Genomic DNA, 23313 nt, shown 5'->3' with positions numbered 1-23313 from the left:
GCCGCCTTGCACGGAGAAGGTCGGTGGTTCGATTCCCCAGCCAGGCAACATCAAACATTTTTCAACGGTGGCAAAATACCCCTCAGTAATGTTGGCGACATTTCCTGAGTATTTCAGCCTTGAAAACTTCTCCACAAGTGGTGTCTTAAGACACGCCGTTCGGACTCGGCGATAAACAGTAGGTCCCATATCATTGAGCCAAATATGAATAGGGGTGCACTCAAATGATATGAGAGAAGTCTCCCTTGTCCCGTATGAGATTTTGTGGAACAATGTTTTTGTTTATGTTGACTGAATTCGGTCTGGAAATAAATGTGCCAAATTATATCGAAATCGGTTAAGATCTGGATATAGCTCCGATTTATATTTTACATATTCACAGTGGTGTAGGGTATCATATTGTCGGCCCCGCCCGACTTTGATCCTTTCCTTACTGTTTTTTTTTTTAATCAAGCTAGAGGTCGCAATACAATCTTCTAGAATTGGAATACAATCTTCTAGAATTGGATGAGTTTGGAAAAACTGAATACTTTATCTGTTACCAAATTACTTAGCTCTCCTCTATAGGAGGATGTGTCTGTACCAAACTCGTTTGATGGTTCGCTCTTTGGACTTCGGACTTCATTCTGGCTCCTGTATCTATCGATTTTTTCACCCTCCCGCTTTTCCATGTTCATGTTCTGGGGAAAATACGTTTCTTCTCTTTACTTTTCTAATTATACCTCTTTCGTGCGCTAAGCGTTGGTACTGATTGCAGAGTAGCCCTATATGAGAATAATTGTGACTTTAGACTTCAAGTGGTCTTCTGACTATAGAAGACCTCAAAAGGTACTTTTTCAAATTAGATAATCGAGGACTCACACAGACTAAGTCCAGTTAAAGATCGAATATCTCTCTTTTTTATAACTTAAGAAAGATTCAGCGAAAGATTCTTAGTGATTTCGGTATTTGGAGCTTTCGTCAATATCCCGTCCCTTCTTTAATAACGTTTTAAAAACAGTTTCATATAAATGTACTTACCCTTAATCGTTCGCCACTGTAAGGATCGCGCTCTCTACGATATACCAGTTCATCATATCGTGTGCGATCCTCAGGAAATATAAGTTCACGGATTTCCGTCACTAGTGTATGCTATAAAGGCAAAAAAGGAAAGATAGAGAGAGAACAGAAGTGAGAAAACAAATATTTTTATATTTGGCATATAGATTTACTATTTATTCACAAAGGGATACAAAGTCGTATCAAAAATCTCCACTTACCTTTTCATATGTATCTAACATTTCTAATAAGACGGCTACAAAGGCATCTATGGTCATTGCTCTCGCAGTATATTCGGCAATATAATACGAAAGACTTGCAAAATGGTGTCGAGGCAGAAGTGAACGGGCTTTCTCTTCTACCATGGCGGTGATTTGACCTTTTCGACGGGCTCTAAAGATGAAAATTTAAAATAAATTAAATTAAAAGGAGTTAAGTATTATTTATTATATAGGTTACCTTGTCCCCGTAGGACTATAAGCATCATATGGCTCCATTTCAATGGAGGTACAGGAATGTGGCACTTTACCCACATCACGTATGACCAGCGACATACGCTTGTGGTATTTCAACTGACTAACAGCCTCGTCATGGGTAACATCTTGAAAGGATTGGCCATTGACTTCTAATATTTCATCGCCCACCATGAGGCCGGCACGATCGGCCACACTATCCTTGTCGACACCCGTTACAAAGATACCCAGGCCATATTCCACACCGCCGCGTATCATTAGACCCAATGATTGGCCGGGTTCTATTAATAACTCAACACAACGTATTCTGGAATAAAAAATTTTTCAAATGATCCTTTAATTTAATACAATGTAATGCCTCTCTTACCTATCCCTTCGATCACTTCTACGTCCTCCATATTCCATGGGCGGTGAGGCAGGTCTACCGTGTCTATCCATCCAGGAACATGTTTGTCGATATGGCAACGAACCTGTTGCTCCTATGGCGGCACCCGGTGGCAGTGCATTCGGTTGTGTGAGCAGGGGAGCCATTGAAGCATACATCGGATCACGAGAAGGTGGACCAAAACCATGCAGCGGCGCCGTTGAATTAAGCGTGGGTGGTGATCGTACCGTCATACTGATTTGACGTTGTGATTTCAATATCTGCACACATCTCTGCGTTAAGAAAAAATGTGGCAATAGAAGAGACAAAAAGGAAGAAGAAGAAACAGGAGAGAAAGTTCGAAAGAAACGAAAACAAAGGAAAAACGAATATAAAAACAAATAAAACCAAAATCAAATAAATTTTAAATGAATTATAAAATAAAATACGAAAAAAGAGATAGAAAGATTGAGAGTAGTAATAAACTAGGTGGAGAAATACGGGAAAGTGAAAATCAAAGCAACGTAACAAAACAAATTCCAAAGCAAATTTTGGAATAGGGAAAGTAATCTTTCAAATAAGGCAGTGCTGGTGATTTGTTTGAAAGGTGTTGTGTGAGTGAGTGCTATGTAACATGTGTCAAGGATATGCAAGGATAGCTATCCTTATTGTGAATAAAGTGATATTGTGTAAATAGAAATTGTGTGCATTTTATTTTGTATCCATTTTTGTGTGTAACTTTTTGTAATTCAGCGTGTTCTTTTGGTATTCAGTGCAGTATTGAACTCAATATAGATATTTGGGCAAATCATAAACTAAAAAAGTCGTAAGTATCACATACATACGTATATAACATGAAGAACAGAATAGAAATCTTATTCTATTGCCAATTTTTTCTCAAAGTGTATTAGTGTTGTAGTTTTTTCGGGTTTTTTTGTGAAAATATTCTACTTCAAAGTTATATATTATAGACTATAATATGGAAGGGATGTCTGCTTGGAGTAATCTGACGTCTTCTACTAAAAAGTATTCCTAATTAATTTAGTATTCCTAATTACACCAAAACTCGAAATAAAAACCTAAATTTTTCCGGATTTAATAAACCCACTGGGTTTAAAATGTCAACTTCATTGCCTATAAGTCAAATAAATCCTCACATAGAATGCTAACCCGGCAAAAATCTATAATAAAAATAGGCTATAAGACTTATAAAACTAATCTTAAAATAACCTAAGAATTAAAGTATTTATCTGAGGGTTCTGTGACGAACTCACGTTGACTCAAGTTGATTTAAGCAGGTCTGAAGAGTAATGCTGCAGAAATCTGAAGCAGGTCGTGGATTATTTATATTATCTTATGAAGAGGTATTGTAAGAAACTTTTATACGTTCATATGTGGATAGTATTGCTACGCCTAGAAGGTACGCACGCATCAACATTATGTTGAGAAAAGAACGGTGGTTGTTAGTTTTCCTACCGAGTGTGTACCCACTGCCAGTGGTCATAATACGCACACAACAATGGTCTTGACTGACCGTGCTGGTTCTCTTCATGAACAAGAGGAAAATCTAACCATTCACTTTACCTTGAGCCTAGAAGCCAAGTACCTCAGCATCATTGTGGATCACCAATTTACGTGTAAAGAAACGACGAGGAACGCTCCACGAGAGTTCTAACAGCACTGTATCCCTGCAAGAATTTCATTTGCCAGAGCTGAAATCACTAGTCATCCATTGAGTTTTTACGACCATTATACTACCAATTCTGGCCTGTGGAATTCTAGTATGGTGGAATACTTTGAACAAGGCATCATATCTACAATGTAATACGTAATATAATTATTAGCACAAACATCCACGAAAGGACAAGGGAGACTACTCTCATATCAATCAGTACACCCCGTTTCGCCGAGCTCGAACGGCGTGTCTTAAGACACCATTTGTAAGAAGTTTTTGATGGCTGAAATGTTAAGAAATATCACTAACATAACAATAAGGGTATTTTCGACAACGTTGATAATGTAATGTCTGGCCTGCGAATCGAATCCGGAATGTTCGCACTCTTTATAGAGAAGGTGCAGTTTACGCATTGGCAGATGTACTTGAAAAGTACAAAGCCGACATTACTGCCATACAGGAAATACGATAGATTGGGAAAGGCGTCACAACAACACCTAAAGGTGACGCACTGTATTATAGCTGCCAAAGCATGAGTTTGGTTGCGGATTTGTAGTTGGTCGGAGGTATAAACATCTGGTCTCCAGCTTTACCCCTGTGAATGAAAGACTCGCTGCAATTCGATTAAAAGCAAAATTCTTCAACATCAGCTTTATTTGCGCTCATGCTCCCACTGAAGACAAGGACGAACAGACCACAGATATGTATATTTTACGAGCGCTTAGAAGAAACTCATGACCGTTGCCCTGTCCATGACATTAAAATTATTCTAGGCGATTTTAATGCCAAAATTGGAAAGGAGAATATCTTTGACCCAACAGTCGGGAATTTCAGTCTCCACAGTGAAACATCTGACAATGGTATGAGGCTGATAGACTTTGCAGCTGCAAAAAACATGGTAGTTAAGCATCTCGATATTCGTAAGGGCACCTGGCTGTCGCCAGATCAAAGAACAAGTAATAAAATTGATCATGTTGTGATAGATGGAAGACATGCATCAAGCGTGTTGGATGTACGATCGTTCCGAGGTGCAAACATAGACTCGGACCACTACCTTGTTGCAGCAAAGGTACGTACCAGATTAAACGTAGCAAACAAAGTACGAACAGACACAACACGGAAGTTGGACATCGGTAAGCTGCAATCACAACAGATAGCCACAGCATATTCCACTCAACTGGCCCAACTGCTTAATCAAAGCACTTCTCGTCCCGATAACATATCAGGACAATGGCAAAACATTGCCCACTCCATGCAAACAGCCGCAAAATCAGTACTTGTATACCAGAGACCTCCACCAAGGAATCCATGGTATGACCAGGAGTGTCGTGAGAAAAATGCGACATATAGGGCTACTTTACAATCCGTAGCAACGCGTAGCGCACGAGAGAAGTATCGTGAGAAAAGGAGAGAGGAGAAACGTCTTTTCCGCAGGAGAAAGAGAGAGATGAAATAGCGGGAGTGTGAACAAATCGAGATGTACAGGAGACAGAATGAAGTCCGAAAATTCTACCAAAGAGTGAAACATCAAACTGATGGCTTTGGAACTGGCACATCCTCCTGTAGAGACCAGCGAGGTAATCTGGTAACTGATACAGGTAGTGTGCTAAGGATATAGAACGAGCATTTTTCCAAACTGCTGGTAGCCAATAGTAGCGAAGTCGACGAAGATACCACAGATCCAATCACAGAAGGTGGTATTGAATGTATACCACCCGGCCAAGATGAGGTAAAGACAGCAATAAACCGGCTGAAGAATAATAAGGCAGCAGGAGCTGATGGCCTACCAGCCGAGCTGTTTAAAACCGGAGGCGACACGCTGATAAGGTGTATGCATCAACTAGTTAGCTCCATCTGGCAGGAAGAACGCGTACCCGACGATTGGAACCTGAGCATCCTGTGTCCCGTTCATAAGAAAGGAGATAAGACTTTATGCTCCAACTGTAGCGGCATAAGTCTTCTCCCTATCGCCTACAAGATAGTGTCAGGGATATTGTGCGAACGACTAAAGCACATGGTCAACGAAATAATTGGGCCATACCAATGCGGCTTTAGACCTGGCAAGTCCTGGCAAGAGATGCAGATCGACACCTACCACCTTTTTGTCGATTATAAAGCAGCCTTCCCGTTACGTTCAAAGGTATTCCAAGCCATGCCTGAATTTGGTATCCCCGCAAAGCTCATTCGGCTTTGTAAAATGACTCTAACTGACACAAGATCTTCAGTTAAAATAGGAAAGAACCTCTCCGAAGAATTTTGTACCAAAAGAAGTTTCGTGTGATCTTTTCAACAAAAGAAGTGGCACAATCTACACCAATAGCCACATGTTACTTGCTTATGCTGATGATATAGACATCATGGGACGATCAGTAAAAGAAGTAACCGATACCTTTATGAAGGTCGAAGGAGAATCTGCTAAAGTGGGTCTGGCGGTAAACGGCTAGAAGACCAAGTTGATGGTGTCGACGCGCAATGTGTACATTAAGATCGGACCAACTGTTGAAGTTATAATATAATTGTTCCACAAACATCCCAGATGGGACAAGGGAGACTTCTCTCATATCAATGAGTGCACCACGATTCATATTAGCTCAATGATATGGGACCTACAGTTTATCGCCGAGTCTGAACGGCGTGTCTTAAGACATCACTTGTAGAGAAGTTTTGCATGGCTGAAATACTCAGGAAATGTCGCCAACATTACTGAGGGGTACTTTGGCACCGTTGAAAATTTGATGTTGCTTGGCCGGGGAATCGAACTGTTGTAGTTGGTTCCTATAACTTTGAGGTAGTAAAATACTTCGTATACCTCGGCACCGCCGTAAACACAATAAACAACATCAGTTGTGAAATAAAACGAAGAATTGTATTGGCCAACAGATGCTACTTTGGCTTAAGTAAGCACTTCAAAAACAAAGCCACAACTCGTCAAACAAAAATAACGCTTTACAAAACACTGATACTACCCGTGCTGATGTATGGTTCCGAAGCCTGGGTACTTGCGCAAGCAGATAAGGCAATGCTTGGCGTGTTTGAGAGAAAAATACTTCGAAAAATCTATGGACTAATCTGTGTTGACGGTGAATATCGACGTCGTATGAACCACGAGCTGTATCTGCTATACAACGACATCAATATAGTTAAACGTATCGAGATGCAGCGATTGCGTTGGCTAGGCCACGTACTAAGAATGAGCGATGATGAACCCGTTAAAAAGGCGTATAAATTCGAGCCACATGGCGGTGTATGCAGAATTGGCAGGCCAAAGTATAGATGGCGCAAACAAGTGGATGAAGAGATGGCAAGGCGCGGTATTCCAGAAAGCGAAGTACTAAACATAGAGAATTGGAGATCTTTTCTTAGTTCGGTCTATGGATCAAATGTTCTGTAATGGACCAGCTAAGTAAGTAAGTAAGTAGTAGGAGTAGTAGGCTTTAGTTTATTCATTCGTGCAACAGGAAATAATTCTCGAGAAATATTATTTTTTCATTTCCTAAAATTTTTCAAAACAAAAATATTTTTTTTAAATCTATTTGTGCGTGAGCTTTTTATTTTAGTGATTAATAGGCATCCGTGCTACAGTGTGCCTACCATAGCATCACGGTGCACCTGGATATCGTATCTATGTAAATTAAATAACGTCTAAAGATCGACATCAATCCTAATCACCGTTGCCGCGAAGCTGATGCCACAGGCTGCCTTCAATGTACTTCTGGATCTCCAGTAGCTCAAGGAGCTAAATTTATGACTCAGTTAAGAATATGGTCACGCTACGGTCATATATCCAATAGAACTACCACTGACCTCCGAGCAAATCAGTCAATATATTCGAGTATCAAATGAGCTAATAAATATACAGATATCTTACAGGAAGGCATGGACCCAAAAAAACCCACCTCTAGACGGTATAGTTATTTATAACGATGGCTCTAAGATGGAAACTGGAACAACCTATTACTCTCATATAAGTCTAATGAAAGTTGTAGTGTTTTCCATGTCGAAAACTTCGCAATCAAAAAGGCTTTAGAACTGATAAACAATGGGAAAAGGGGTGTGATGACCCGGTGACTATCTACTTCGATATTCAAGGACCCTTAAATCACTAAGATCATATTATATCTCAGCTGCAGCCGTTTTTAGATTGCAAGAACATCTTGGGGACCTTAAAATCAATTGTAACTTTATTTTTGGCCCCGTTTAACATCGAAGGAAATGAAGTGGCGCGTCTCGGATCGAAGTCACCCGAGGTTGAAATCGGTAACTTCATCAAACCACACTTGTGCCGCTTAACGCGGTTAACAGAGTAACACTATCGGTATAAAGCTAGTCAGATTTGGCACAACAAACCCCGCTGCAAGTTTTTCAAGGCAGCCTTTCCATAACGTAGTCTGACTTGAAATAAGCAGTAAAAAAATCACGGTTCCTGCAGTTCAAGCTACTAGTACTAGCTTAAACTTGACCGAACTTTCAGTGACAAGTAGCGACTCAAACTCCGAATCCGAACAACCACAACAGCCGTGGAAATTTCCACTAAAGGCGATGATGACGAGATGACGAGACAATTGCAAAGTTCTCAACAAGGAAGAAGCAGCTGTCAGGTGCAAATGGACACAAGTTACGAAGAACCAGGCGCGGCTAAATAAGACAGCAGGATACTCCCAAGGAGATCAAAAACACTCCCCCCACTTCATTGGCAAAACGGTAGAGTTGGTTAATCTAGTTCCTAGTTCACTGTACTGGTTCCCAAACGAATGAGTAACGTCATAAAATCTAACGTGTGATATTACGTATACGCAGTTCATACAAATGATGTGGGTGATTGGGACTGCGTAGTGAACTAGTTAGATAGTTCCAAATACTTCATATGGTACAACTCTACAAAACGACAAAAATGATCAGAACTCCCAATGAGCACAACACTGTGAAGTCGACGAACTCGAAAAAGAGTCTTTAAGTGCTTCGAGTTAAGATTGCCTTGACCGACGGAAAGGTTATTATTCCAAGAAGATGTTGGTAGACAACGACCACTCAATCATCTAAAATGGGTATCCATCAGGGACGTACGCAGGATTTCATTTCGGGGGGGGGGGGGGGGGCCCAACTTGACCAAAAATCATGAAAATTAAAAATGTTGTGTATCGTTACGTAAAGCTATTTTAAAGGGGTTTTAATTGATTTTATGTATATTCAATATTGTCACAAAGTATATACATTCAAAAGAGAGAGATCACAATATTTTAGATACAAGATTGAAATATGGACTTGATTATAGTATATTAGTCCTTGGATGAACCATATCAGACCACGTTCGGCATAGTCTCCTTACGAAAGTTTTTAACCAAATTCTCCAACAGAAATGAAGCAATAACTAAAAAATCTTTCAAATTAATATTACCCATATATATGTACGTTTTGGTGTATCCCAAAATTTTCAACCACATTAGCTCTTATTTGGCATTTTGGGTTCTAAATCCCGCAGCGAATAGCTTTCGAAACATTTTCTATATTCGAGGCTATTAGCATAGATTTTAAAAATATCGTCAGTAATATGGATTTTGGAAATCATTTTGTTGGGAGAATTTCCATGCTAAAAGTGGTGAAAATAGATCCACGTTCGAACGCAAGGATTGAATTCGCGAATATTTCGAATAGATATATACATTGTTTGGAGGATATAAATAGTTCGATCTGAACATAACGCCGTTTCTTCTTTATCACTCACTAAGTTCAGTGCCATAAAGAAAGTTTTGTATTATTGTAAGAAAATAATATTCTTTAGTGCATAAAAACACCAAAACTTTACTATTTTACCAGAAGTGATAGAGTCCGTGCAAGCCAACTAAAAAATCAGAAATTTACATTAAGAAAATAGGAATGTGTTTATGCACGGAGTCGGGATATACAGACTACGGTTCATAGACTCCGAATCCAACTCGCAGTACTGTTTGAGACTACTCTAACACATGGTCGAAAAAATATCTCTAAAAACGCTCGGCAACATTTTAGCTAAATCCTGAAAAAATAGTTTAAGACGAAAAACTCCATCTGATTCATCAATGGTTGTTGTTCCCGCTTATTTCTATCTTAATTGTACGACTAGATGTTTATGGACTCGATGACCTTAAAAACTTTCCAACGACCAATCACTCCTGTCGGCACAGCGGAGACAAACTTATGAAAATGCATAACTTTTGTTTTCTGGAAAACAAGTAAAAAGTTACATTCGGGTTTGCCTACAGAGATATACCCTCAGGCTGTGTGAGTTGAGACTTTTATATATAAACAGATCGAATACGGGCTACATAGCCAATTTTTTTCTATAAATTGTATAGCCAAGAAGTTTCAGAATTTGATATGTACGTAATTTTAGGATGTTTCCGTCAAATCGGGTAATTGAAATTTTGTGTTGAAGGTATTTGAAGGAGTGAATCGATATAATCCATATTCGAACCTACTCTAGGTCTCGAAAAAATCGGATTGGACTTTGCTCAAGATTTGACCCATACGACGGTACAAGTTTCATCAGGGGCATGTCCATACTTCTTGAGAAAAAAGCCTGAAAGGTGCAAAAAAACACCTATGAGTCATAGGCTATGACACCGTGTGTAGTGGTTGGAGCGCAAGATCACTCTCGAACGGATCTGCCGATTTGGTCCAAAATTTGGGATTTGGGATTCGTAATTTTTTGTCCAAATTTAGTTTAAGTTCGGAGATGGACCATATCGGTCCACTACTTCCCCCCAATATTTATAGAATGTCACTAAAATGGTATGCACGATATCCCTTTAACGGGGCCATAAAATTCAGAAAACACCTTAAATACATTCCAGCTGTCAGTAGATGAAATTTTCAATTCACATCGGCTGAGGGTATATCTCTGTCGGCCAAGCCGACTGATACTTTTTTACTTGTTAAGATATAGAAGTTCAGGTCACATTTTGAGGTTTTTTGTTAGGATTTCACGATTTGCTTCAAAACAGTAAGTCTTGTCGAAATGGGACTACAGAAAATCGTGTAGCTGTGAAAAATCTTTACAAGATTGGGATTCGTAATTTTTTTACTCGGTTGTACCATTGTAGTCCTGACATTGTTTTATAAGGCGACGATACAGTCAGTGAGTTGTCCAAATTTGAACTTCTATATCTCAGAAATTGTAAAAACTACGAAAATATCATATAAGAGCAATATTGTAGATAATTTTCACTGCTACAACATTTTCTTTAGTTCCGTTTTGATGGGGCTTATGGTTTCCCAGCAAAACCGTCTAAAACTAAAAAACCCTAAAAATGCATTTTTTTGTTTTTCGATTTTCTCATCTAAGCTTCTTTCATTTAAAGCTGGTTCAAGAGCACCGTAATATACAATACAAATAACAGCAGATTTTAATACAATACCATATAACGAAAGTTTGAGCATTAATTTCGTTTACGGTTGTTTTCAGCTACAAATTTGTTACTGACAGGAAAAAATTCAGATGGGCACGCTATTTATAGCAGATATTATCACTTTATAATGCACAACAATACATTTTTCTACTTTATTTTATCCCACTGCTTAGCAACAAGTTAATATAAAATAGAAATACAAAATTTTGATTAAGGCAGTGAAACAATTTTCTAACTGCTTTTCGAGATATACACCACGGAAAACCCTTGATATGTCGTACATATTGTCCAATAGACATTTCATTTTATGTACTTCTAATCCGCACAATACTGAATTTGTAAATGTTTTGAATACAAAATGAGTTTAAAGCCTCAAGACCTTTATATTCATTACAGAATTCCAAAACACGGGCATGGCATAAAGAAGGAATTCAGTTTTACTGGAAGTTTCTCTAAAAAGAGCATTCAAAAAAAAAAAATTAAATATTTCTTAGACAACTTGATGACAAAGTACATTTTCAGTACAGAACCTTCAAAACAATATCAGTTTTCATTTGAAATTTTAAGACAAAGATTATTTTAGAGAAAAAATCGTAATAATTTTTAAAGTAGCTCAAAAAATTGTAGTCGACCAAACCATTTCGGGGGGGGCACGGGCCCCCAGTGCCCCCCCTGCGTACGTCCCTGGTATCCATCAACTTACGCCAAAGTAGCTAAAAAAACACATGGGCGAACTGTGTCATGCGGTAATCGACACCAGTAGAGGCTCTGGTAGGCAACATAAAACTATCAGCAAACCATTTAGCAAATTGAAGAGCCTTTATTTTCTCCGGGAGATTATCAACAATACATCAAATGCTTGGGAATGTGGCAAACTATAACTGGTGAGAAAAGATGCGACCCCTTGCTTGACTAAATCAAAGAATTGAACATCAAACTCGTGACGGAATCAATGATAAAAGTCTTTGGCAATCATAATAAGACTTTGAATGTGAAGAGATTGTGTGTAAGGTAAAGACAAAGGTTATGGCGTATCACGTCTCAAACCAGGCTGAAATATTATTATCTCTCTGGGTTACTACCGTAAATAATCTATTATGGACTTTTTTCCAAAGAAGGGTTTGATGAAGTCTGTTGTACAGATGACGTTTTAATGCTTCTGCCACAAAAACAACATCGGATTTAACCACTCGTGAAACGTAGCATAGTGGTTGGATGTATGTGACTTCGGTAGACTCCTAATTTTTCAATGTACCTCTTTGGTCATAGGAGCTCAACTCTAAAGAGAATTATTTAAAAATATCAATATTAATGGTCTTCGCCTTAATAAGGCAAAAATATACATGAATTCAAACTCGCTTTGCAGAATGACTGTAGAAATTCAGGGCATGGGTTGGATGTCGTGCTGTCAATTCGGGCACAATACCAAATGAATTGGCTTCATTATCCGGATGTTAATTTGGCTAAACCTTCTTGTGTTTGCGTTAGCAACTGGCATTCTTCTGCTGCAATGGATGGATTGTGGTCTCCGATTATGGCATTCACACTACACTTTCGAGCTGCCTGCCTAATAGACCGTTGATCCAAAGGTCATTGTTTTACCTTTTGACCTCTTCCTCTAGAGCATGAAGATCTCCCCTGACGTGCCTGCGTAGTCGAAGCTTGTCCACAAGTTTGTGGCAAGGATGCTCTCGGCATCCTGTTGTCCTGATTCACCGGCAAATCTTCGCCTTCTCATCAAGATGGTCCACTGTTGCAGTAGTCAGGGTGACATTCTGGTAGGTTTGAATATTCTTTAACGGCGTAGCGCCAACATTTGCATACCACAATGGTACCGCACAGCTTACCACAGACAGGTATATTGCTTGATTAACTGTCAGCATGGTTTATTTTTCAGCAACCCACGTGCTGACGGTCAGCGACTTAAGAACCTTTCTCCTACTTCTAATCTTGTCGGGAGCCACCGTGGTGCAATGGTATGGACACCCGCCTTGCACGCAGAAGGACGTGGGTTCGATTCCCCGGCCATGCTACATCAAAAATTTTCATCGGTGGCAAAATACCCCTCAGTAATGTTGGCGACATTTCCTGAGTATTTCAGCCATGTAAAACTTCTCTACAAGTTGTGTCGTAGGACTCGCCGTTCGGACTCGGTAGGTCCCATATCATTGAGCTAATATGACTCGGGGTGCACTCATTGATATGAGAGAAGTCTCACTTGTCCCGTATGGGATGTTGTGGAACAATCTTTGTTGTTAATCTTGTCGCAAATAGCTATGGCTTACGCGGACGATTTAAAAATTATGTGGAACTTTACAACTAATATATTGGGGTAGTTAGTGGTCCGAATCACGAAACCGTAAACCAATATTTTCATGAAATACCTCTTTTCAGCCGTCCAGTAGTGGGATTCTGTAACTCATTTTTGCTGTTATCGATAATTGTCGACAAAATTAACAGGTGGTGAACAGTGTGGCAGTGGGTTTAACGGCGGATATTTTCATATTTCTCCGATGGAACAACTGTACTAAGTCAGCTATGTAGACATTTAACCTATCACATATGTCATCGACTGTAGGACCCGACGCCAAGATCGTACACTCATCCCCATACATTACTATCTGTAGGCCGTCTAGAGGGTGTAGAATTTCTGAAAGGTAGAGATTTCCCTATTTCACTCTCCGGGTCTTGGACTTCATATTTCTGAATTCTACAAACGACTGGCGTCCACACAATAGTTTATTATCAAACGTTTCTAACACGCCCGGAGGGAAGCATTCTATATGTCCTTGAATAGTTTGGCATAATTGATGGTAATAAAGGACTTGGGCAAAGAGGCATAATCATGACTGTTCGGTCGCACGACATTTTCTTCTTCAGTCCTCGACTGATATTTGTGAATATAGCGTGTAATGTTGTTGTGGTGCTTTACATTTGAGGGAATTTATTCTGAGGTTGGGTAAATGGGAAACGGCTTCTCATCATGGGGAGGAGTAGTGCCTATAAAATATTTTCTACTGGCAAAAGCAGGGAAATTAGCCTGATCGATTCGTCTCTGCTGGCATATTGCCTGGCTTGCGTAGCGGTACCACCCTGCCAACTTTCCAGGTTTCTGGTACAATATGGGTAGCTAACGATAAGTTGAGAACAGTTCTCAAATACTCAACCCCGGGGGTCATTCAGTTGCTTCAGCATTATTTATTGAGATTTCATTTCGGCTCATCATTCTCATTTGTCACTTCCGTCCACTTTGTTGGGAATTTCCAATTTCTGGTATTCGATTATCAGGAATGTAACAAGCGGCTACCGCTGTGATGATGTACCGGCAGATTCTCTCATCTCTGAGGCAATGGACAGCTCTCTGATGCGGTGCCTTGCACATTGTCTGTATCCTTTTTTGTGGTTTATAAAAGAACGGCGGTTAGAGGTTATGAAATAGGGTGGTTAACGGTTAACGGAGACGATGAGCGAGCTTTGCCAACCTCTTGTATCCTAGTGGAAGCGTCTTCGATCGCCGTGCAAACTGTGCACGCAGACAAGAGATATTGTATTGTATTGTATTTTAAAAATCTCAAAATGTATACTGTTATTTCAACCATATATTTTGTGTCAGGAAACATAATGACACAAAATATATTGTTGCTTAAATATATACATTTTCAGATTTTTAAAATACACTATTTTGTTCTTAGAATATGATTGCTTCTACAATATCACTTCTCTGCATGTGGGGCTAACGATTTGATCTCCTAGCGCTGTTCTTCTCTGGCCATTGCCTAAGGTGAAGTGCAAAAGGTTATGATGAGCGTTGAAGCACCAGACAGTTATTTCCCTCCAAAAGCGGACTAATATTAGGCATATAACGATGGTCACAGGTATTCATCGGCAGTATGTACACAGTGCTACTCCCACACTTGGAATGAGTGAAGAGTGAAACTCAATCGAGATAGTTTTTTACTATGCAGATTGCTGTATGAGTATATGGACGGATCCATGGCTGGTGTCTTCTCTATCCCGGCACGGACCAAAAGAACTCGGGGCATTTCGGAATATATTGCCGATCTCATAGCGAAAATAAAATTCAATAACACAAACACATTAGCTTTGTTCCTTTACTTTTTTAATGGTAAAAGTGGTAAAAGAGAAAAGTGTCGAAATTGCTCTCTCATGAACATTTTTACAAGAAAAGTAACAGAACGGAAAATGGTAGATCTGGTAGCAATGTCAAAAAGAAACATAAAAAAATCAATTTTCGTCTTTTATTTCACAGTTTTTATACCCTCAGCCTTTAGGCTAGAAAGGGTATATACACTTTCATACGGGCAAAATGTGCCTCATCGAAATAACGGTTTTAGACCCCAAGTATGTTTGGACGAAATGTGTTTTAGACAATTTGGAGTCGATTGAGCAATGTCCGTCCGTCTGTCTGTCTGGCTGGCTGGTGCGCACGATAACTCTCGAACGGATGAACCGATTCGGTTCAAATTTTGGCTTTCGTAATATTTAGTCCAAACTTAGTTTAAGTTCGAAGATGAGCTATATCGGTCCACTCCTTCCGGTTCCTCCCCCACAAAAGTTCCAAAATGTTCGGAAAATTTGTGCGCACGATAACTCTTGAAGGGAGTAACCGATTTGGTCCATACTTTGCACATCGTGAAATTTCTACCAGACTTAGATGAGAATTCAATATGGACTAAATCGGACTACTCCTTCGGGTACCTCCCACACAAAATTTCGGACAAGTTCAGTTTAGGACCTGCTCTCGAATCGCTTTGATTTTTGTTGCAACAACTTGTATTCACTTCCCCCCATACGACGGCACAAGTTTCATCAGGGGCAAGTCCATACTTCCCGAGAAAATGGCCGGAAAGGTGCAAAAGCCCCTATGACACCTTGTGTAGTGGTAGGAGCGCATGATAACGGAGCTGTCGATTCGGTCCAAAATGTGGCCTTCGTAATATTTTATCAAAACATAGTTTAAATTCGAAGATGGGCTATATCGGTCCACTCCTTCAGGTACCTCCCTCACAAAACTTCAGAAATGATCGGAAAAATTGTGTGCACAATAACTCTTGAAGGGAGTGACCGATGTAATCCATACTTTGCACATACTAATATATCTACCAGATATAGATCAGGTTCGAATATGGACTAAATTTGTCTACTCCTTCTGGTATCTCTCACACAAAATTTCGGATAAGTTCACTTTAAGACCTGCTCTCGAATCACTTAGATTTTTGTTGAAGCGATTTGCATTCGCTACCTCCATTACGACGGTAAACGTTTTTTCAGGGGCAAGTCCATATTTCTTGCGAAAACAGCCCGAAAGGTGTAAAAAACCCCTATGTCACCATATGTGGCGGTCGGAGAACACGATAACTCTCGAACTGTTCAACTGATTTGGTAAAACATTTGGTCTTCGTTATATTATATCCAAACTTAGTCACATGGGCAATACCGGTCCACAACTTTCGGTACTTCCCCCCAATATTTTAAAAAAATATCACTTTGGATCTCCTAATATTTTATCAAACTTTAGTTTAACTTCTAAAATGGCCCATATCGGTCCTCCCTAAGGGTACCTGCACTATAAAAGTTCATCATTTGTGTCTAAGTGCAGTTAATTCCTATTCCACATTGTTGTCGGCAAGTTCAAATGTCCAAAAAGGGCCACATTCTGAAGAGACCTGAAATACATTCGATCTGTCCGGAGGTAAAATTTTGCTTCACATTGGCTGAGGGTATATATCTGTCGGCAAAGCCGACTGACACTTTTTTACTTGTTAAATTTGTTTTGTCAACGTTCGACTTTTTCTTCTGTTTTTCGTTCATATTTTCTTCATTGTGAAATAATCGTCAAACAAAAGTCGAAAAATCAGTTCTACCATTTTTTACTTGCAGCAATTTGTCTGGTAGCCTGTGGTAGAAGAGAAAGGCATATGTGCTATCTCTCCTCTCTCACTCTCTTAAAAATTGCTGCCACTTTATGGGGTTAAGGAACGCTATGCAGGTTAAAAATGGTAACAAATGGTAACCTCAGGTAAGTAAAGGAACACAGCTATTATTGTTGAGGTGATGGTCAGTGGTAGATGAGTTATCCGGTACTTAGAACCGGCAGCAGTGGGAATGCAGAATTTAGTATTTGCGGGGCATGCGTAGAGGACGTCGAAACTTTGGAACACTTTCTCTATAATAGCCCAGCTTTCACAAACCTCAAACCCTAGCTCATGGGAAACGACACCATACAGGAAGTTAATGAAATCAGTGTAAACTAGTTTAGAAACTTCAGGGATTTTGTCAAGGATACATAATTCCTTAAATAATAAAAGTAGATCTAGCCCTTTCTTCATACAAAAACGTAGGTTAGAGCGCACAACAGACCTACTCTGGCTAACAAAACATTATCTTAGGAGTATTTAAACGGATGCAATGTGGTGCATACATCTGCACTGATGATGCTGTTCTACTTTCATATACTACATATTCTAGACCAGCGACGGATTCTCACACTATTGAACATAATTTCTTATCAGCTGAGCACCGATAGTATATGTGAATTGCTCAGCGCAGTGCAGCCATCGCTGTTCTAAAGCGACAGGTCCGAATATTGAAAGAAAAGTCGCCAACAGGAGCGTCAGATAAATCAATACAGTGTTAATATCGTCTCCCAAGTCAACCCATAAAACAAAATTATCTCTTCATATGGAAATAACTTCAGTGATGTTTAAATAATTCAAGCCTAAATGTAGGAGCAACTAAACCGGAAAAAACTTCTATACAGGGATTTATAGGCTCAAACTAATGCTCATTATTCTATACTATACAATTTTTATAACAACCAAAAATGTTGTACCTAGCTCACCTACTACTTTTCAAGACATTTTAGCAATCAAACGGACACCGATATACTCTACACATTGACAAATTCTATACAAAATTTCTTTCATTATCCTTGCCTTATTTTGATGTAATTTTATTATTAGCTTGGTACAAGTTTTTCGGTTATTTTCAAAACAAAATAAAAATTGTTTCACAAATTAAAATTTATAGTGTAAAAGTGAATAAGTTTAATATTTGTTTAAATATATAAATATTTTTCTCTATATAAATAAGTCATGGCAAAGTGTATTCTAATTTAAGTTATCTCTTTAAGGGGATAAGTAAAATTAGAATACAACAGGAATACTTACTTTTAGCGCTTCCTCGTGATTAATTGAAGTGAATGGTGTACCATTCACCTCTAGGATAGTATCACCGGGACGCAAACCTGCACGCTCGGCAACGGAATTTTCCTCGATGCGTGATATATAAACACCAAGGCCTGGAATGAGGCGGAAGAGATAAAAAACGTGGCATAATAAGTAAAATATAGTTTTTATGCAATTTTTAAATATTTAATTGGTATAATAATTAAGTTATCCTGCATTTTTATGTTATTTTTCAATTAAATTATTCTAAACAAAATTACATAAATATCAATTTCTTCCAAGAAATTGCATACAAATTATATTTATATTTAATAAAATCCAATACAATTTTCATTTAATCAAGTGATGCCACTTCCACATATCCGTATGAGATCTTCTGTCAATAATATTGCCATCTGTGATAGCTTGCTACAAGAACTTGCCTTGTTATGAAAATCAATATCTGTATGCAGATAGAAAATAAATGCTATTATTATTTCTTAGTTATTTTATTTTGTTATTTTCATTCTCTTAATACAATTAAAAATAAATATAAACAGAAAACTGCAATGTGTACATGAAGACCTTCTTCACTGTTCGGGGTGGGGAATTTCACCTATATTTGTGATGGCAATATTGCAAAAGTTTTTACACACCTGTATATGAAATGGAACAAAAAAATCTAGGATGAGTGAGTAGGGTTGAGTGGGAAACAACAATAATAATGACAACAGCTAATAGTGTTACTAAGCGTTTAAATAAAGTTCATAAGTTCCACAAGTTCTCTTACATATACTTAGCAATGTGGCAGGGTATATTGGGATAAGGGTTTGGGGATGAGTGTGTATGTCAACAACAGTGTATTTATTACATTAAGCTCTTAGAGAAGAGACAGATTCTCTTTCTTCTGGAAACTGAAAAAAAAACAAGTAAAAAGTCGTTAAGTTCGGCCGGGCGGAACTTTTTATATACTCCACCATAAGATAGTCTTATTTAAAATGGAATAATTAGTTTCCCTTCACAATTTTAGGCGGAACATTTTTTGATCATGGATACCCCAATTGCCTAAATTATCTAATCTAATCTAAAAAATTTTCAGCCAAGAGAAATGTACCACCTTCGTTACAATTTTTGGTGAAAATTTTGTATAACTGCAGGGAACCTCAAAAATCAAATTACGAGTAGTTCCATCAAACAACGTAGATAAGACCCTCCAAATACCGAAAATCGATTTTTTGTGAAGAAGTTACGTGACCACAGAGAACTTCAAATGTCAAATTACAGCTGGATCGGTTAAAAATTGTAGCTAAAACCCTCAAAATACCGAAAATCGGGAGATACCGTTATATGGGGGCTATACCAAATTTTGGTGGAGAAGTTTCGTGGCCACTAAGAGCCTCAAATGTCAAATTACAGAGAGTTCGGTTAAAAACAACATACTTATTATATCCTATCTCCATTCCTATCTCCATCTTTGTGGATGCTAGAATGATTACCACTGACGGACGGACATGCATAGATCGGCTCAGAATTTTATCCTAATCAATAATATATATAATTTATGGGTTGGCAAATGATTATTTCAATGTGTTACAAACGCAAAAACAAACCTAATATACCCTCCATACGATGGTGGAGGGTATAAAAACCAAATTATCATTGTTGCCGTTTAGGATTTTTTCTTCACCTAAAACCGACCAAAGATGTTTGAAGTGAATATATTGTTTACTGGAAACAGTTTTACCAAAGGCTAATCACGAAGTTTTCTTCCCTGACATGAATTCTCCAGCAAAACTTTTGGAAAGTTTTTTGTCTATAGGTGATCTGTTTGGTCTATTAATGCAATCTAAAAGCATTTCTCAATCAGACTAGTAAACCCAATCTGAAAATGTCGTCCCAAATCATTTCTTCACTGCAACGAAAACCCTTACGAAAGGAAAGCTGTCACTCACTTTCGTCTATGTATGTCGCACGAAAACCCGTACGAAAGGAAAACAGTCACTCACTTTCGTCTAAAAGGCGTTCATGTATTTCGCACACAATCGTGCGACTGCCGTTACGTATCCTATGCGGAATACTACTAATTTGAATTTACATTTGTACAACCATGTTCCGTAAACAATTTTTCCTGTGAAGAAAAAACATTCACCAAATGTTCGAAAATGATATCGTTTTCGAACTTTTGACGAACAAAATAACAACGTGTCTGTGTACACACGAAAAACATTTGCCAAACATTCGTTTTCAAAAGTTGTGCCGAACATTCGAATAATATCAACAACTGGTATGGGGGGATGTGTGATTTGTTTTTTTTTTTTTTTTTTTTGAGAAAATAAAATGTATTTTGAATTATTTTATTCAATTGATTTCTTCAAAATAATGAATGAAACCGTCATTAAAACGTGTCTATAAATTTTTTATTTTCTTTTAAGAATGTGTTGCATAATTTTGTTTTAAGATTTAAGGTGTTAATCGCGAGTTTACGTTCTACTCGACAGCTATAAAGCAAGCAAAGGAGAAGTTTGCTGACCACTAATGCCAAATTTCAGCCAATTTATGCAGAAAATGTAGATAATAACTTCCTAATACCTGAAATCGGAATTGGGGGCAATACTAAAATGTGGACCTATGTCCATACGTTTTGCTGGAGAAGTTTCTTGATTAAATGTAAAATAAAAGCTAATTCGGCCAGAAAATGTAGCTAAAACGCCAAAGTACCTGAAATCAGGATGTACCGTTATATGGGGCTTTACTAATACGTGAATCTATGTCCATACGTTTTGGTGGTAAAGTTTCTTGATCGTTGGAAATCCTAAATGCCAAGTTATAGCCAGAAAATGTAGCTAAAAACGTCAAAATGCATAAAATCGGTCAGTACCGTTATATGGGGGCTACACCAAAACGTGGACCGATATAGGCCGTCTTCGAACTTGACCTGTCTGCAAACAAAAAAAGTCCTAACTGAATTTTTGGGATTCTTATGTGATTACTACATCCCCCATCTATCGCACCTGAGGAGCGTCAGCAGCCACATCAAACCAGAGTAGTTTTGGCTCAACTATGCTCGGGATGGTGAAGACGTCAAATTCGTATAGAGCAAGGATCGTTGACACCTTGCAAAACATTTGACCAGCATGCGGTATACGTCGCACGACACAGTGCACTTTTTTAACTGCACTGCCAAGCCTACTCAACAAACTCCATAGCTTTGCGGCTACATCTCATCGAAGAAGCCACATTCATAGAACTGGAAAAAGGCCCGGAGCCAGATTAAGCATCCAAACACTCTATTGAGTCAAACCTTAAAACAACCGATAGGCACATGGTCTCTTAATACCCCCATAGAAAAATCGAAATCCAAAGAAGACCTCTAAAATGTCATCTGACTTTAGAAGAACTTTAAAAGGCCTAATAAAAGTATTCTGTCTTCAGAAACCCTGTGAAAAGTCTTCTGTTTGAAGAAGAGCTGTGAATGGTATTCCATTTATATATACAAGTTTTCTGTCTATAGAAGACGTGGAAAAGGTTTCATGTCTAAAGGTGACCGTTGAGAGGTATTTTGCTTTAAAAAATACATGTATTAGGTCATAGAAGACTTGCGAAAGGCCTTCTGTTTAAAGAAGACTTGTGAAATGTCTTATTTTTCTAAGAAGGCCCCTAAAAGTCTTCTTCTGTCTGCAGAGAAAACTGTAAAATATCCTCTGTTAAAAAGTATCAGAAAAAAAGGTTTCAAAAATATACACTCCTATAGCCTGGCAGGAGGCAAGGGTAGTCTTTATACCCAAACCTGGCAAGGCAAGTTATGCAACACCAAAATCTTATCGACCGATAAGTTTAACTTCATTCTTACTCAAAACAATGGAACGGACAGTCGACACCATGATAAAGAGTAAGATCCCCAACGATATGCTTAAATTCAAACAACATGCATACGTTAAAGGCAGATCAGTGGAAACCGCATTGCATGAGGTAGTACACCACATAGAAAGAACCTTCGAAATGAAAATGTACACACTTGCTGTATGCATCGACATCGAAGGCGCTTTCAATAACGTAAGCACCGAGACACTTATCCACTCCTTAGACGAGTTTCAGGTAGACAGGGCCTTAAGGAACTGGATAAACCACATGCTAAGGAATAGATGGATAAGCTGCGGGCTATACGACGTGAAAATAAGAGACAAAGTTGGACAAGGAACGCCACAGGGAGGGATACTTTCACCTCTGTTGTGGGTTACCACCATAAACAGTCTCTTGAGGACCCTAACCGAAGAAGGATTTGACCCAGTCTGCTACGCAGACGACGTTATAATACTTCTGAGGGGAAAGAATCCGAATCAACTCTGTCGTAGAGCAGAAACGGCTCTAAAAATTGCTTTTAACTGGGCCAGGCCGAGAGGTCTGAACGTCAACCCAGAAAAAACAGAATTATGTCTATTCACTAGGAAAACGAAAATGGGGCACTACGAGGAACCAGTTTTTCTAGATAAGACAATAAATATCTCTTGTACAGTTAAATATCTAGGAGTAATTCTGGATAGGAAACTTAAATGGAAAGACCATATACAAGAAAGGGCCAACAAGGCCCAAATATGTTGGTCAACCTGCAGAAGGGCGATAGGCTCAAAATGGGGGTTCAATCCTAGGATGATACACTGGCTATACAGAAGCGTAATTAGACCAATTCTAACCTACGCGTCTGTGGTATGGTGGACAGCCATGGACAAAAAATGCAATGTGGAAATATTGCAAAAGGTCCAAAGAACATGCTGCCTAAGCATTAGCGGAGCAATGAGGACCACACCGACTAGGGCTCTAGAAACAATTTTGTTTGTACACCCAATAGAGATTCAGGTAAGGTATGAGGCAGCCATCGCAGCTGTAAGGCTAAAGTCGATGAGCGAGTGGATCGAAAAGAGCCACCAAACATACCACCAAAACATATTAAAGGTCACAACGGGTGAATCTATAAATCAGGTAGTATCGGACCGTATACCTGAAACTAGTGAAGTAGCCTTGTGTGAAGTGTCAATACCTGACAGAGACATGTGGATCGAGGGAGCTCTAGCACAGATTCCCGCTGGAAGCTGTGGGTTTACGGATGGGGCTGTGCTAGGGGGGAGAACCGGACTGGGTCTTTATATAATGGAACCGGAAACGGAAATCTCCCTCCGTCTGCCGGATCATAACA

At 38.9% G+C, this 23313-nt stretch overlaps 1 protein-coding gene across 8 annotated transcripts in view; it reads right to left on the bottom strand.

The window, feature by feature from the left end:
* dysc (whirlin protein dyschronic) overlaps nucleotides 1-23313 on the bottom strand; it is a 417061-nt gene that overhangs the window by 94325 nt on the left and 299423 nt on the right. For 7 of the 8 annotated variants that reach the window (XM_073980697.1, XM_073980695.1, XM_073980700.1 and 4 more), the window contains exons 5-9: nucleotides 18126-18256; nucleotides 1879-2168; nucleotides 1498-1818; nucleotides 1260-1431; nucleotides 1021-1131 (exon numbers count right to left, since the gene is read on the bottom strand). In XM_073980697.1, the coding sequence (XP_073836798.1) occupies nucleotides 1021-1131; nucleotides 1260-1431; nucleotides 1498-1818; nucleotides 1879-2168; nucleotides 18126-18256 (1025 nt within the window). Of the gene's footprint in view, nucleotides 1-1020; nucleotides 1132-1259; nucleotides 1432-1497; nucleotides 1819-1878; nucleotides 2169-17891; nucleotides 17919-18125; nucleotides 18257-23313 lie in introns of all 8 variants that reach the window. The other variant, XM_073980699.1, reaches the window with a different exon arrangement.

Source organism: Musca autumnalis, unplaced genomic scaffold (assembly GCF_047663935.1).
Source record: "Musca autumnalis isolate F117 unplaced genomic scaffold, ASM4766393v1 scaffold_4, whole genome shotgun sequence".
NCBI lineage: Eukaryota > Metazoa > Arthropoda > Insecta > Diptera > Muscidae > Musca > Musca autumnalis.
The sequence above is the reverse complement of the archived record's forward strand: the minus strand, read 5'-3'. Positions and strand labels throughout refer to the sequence as shown.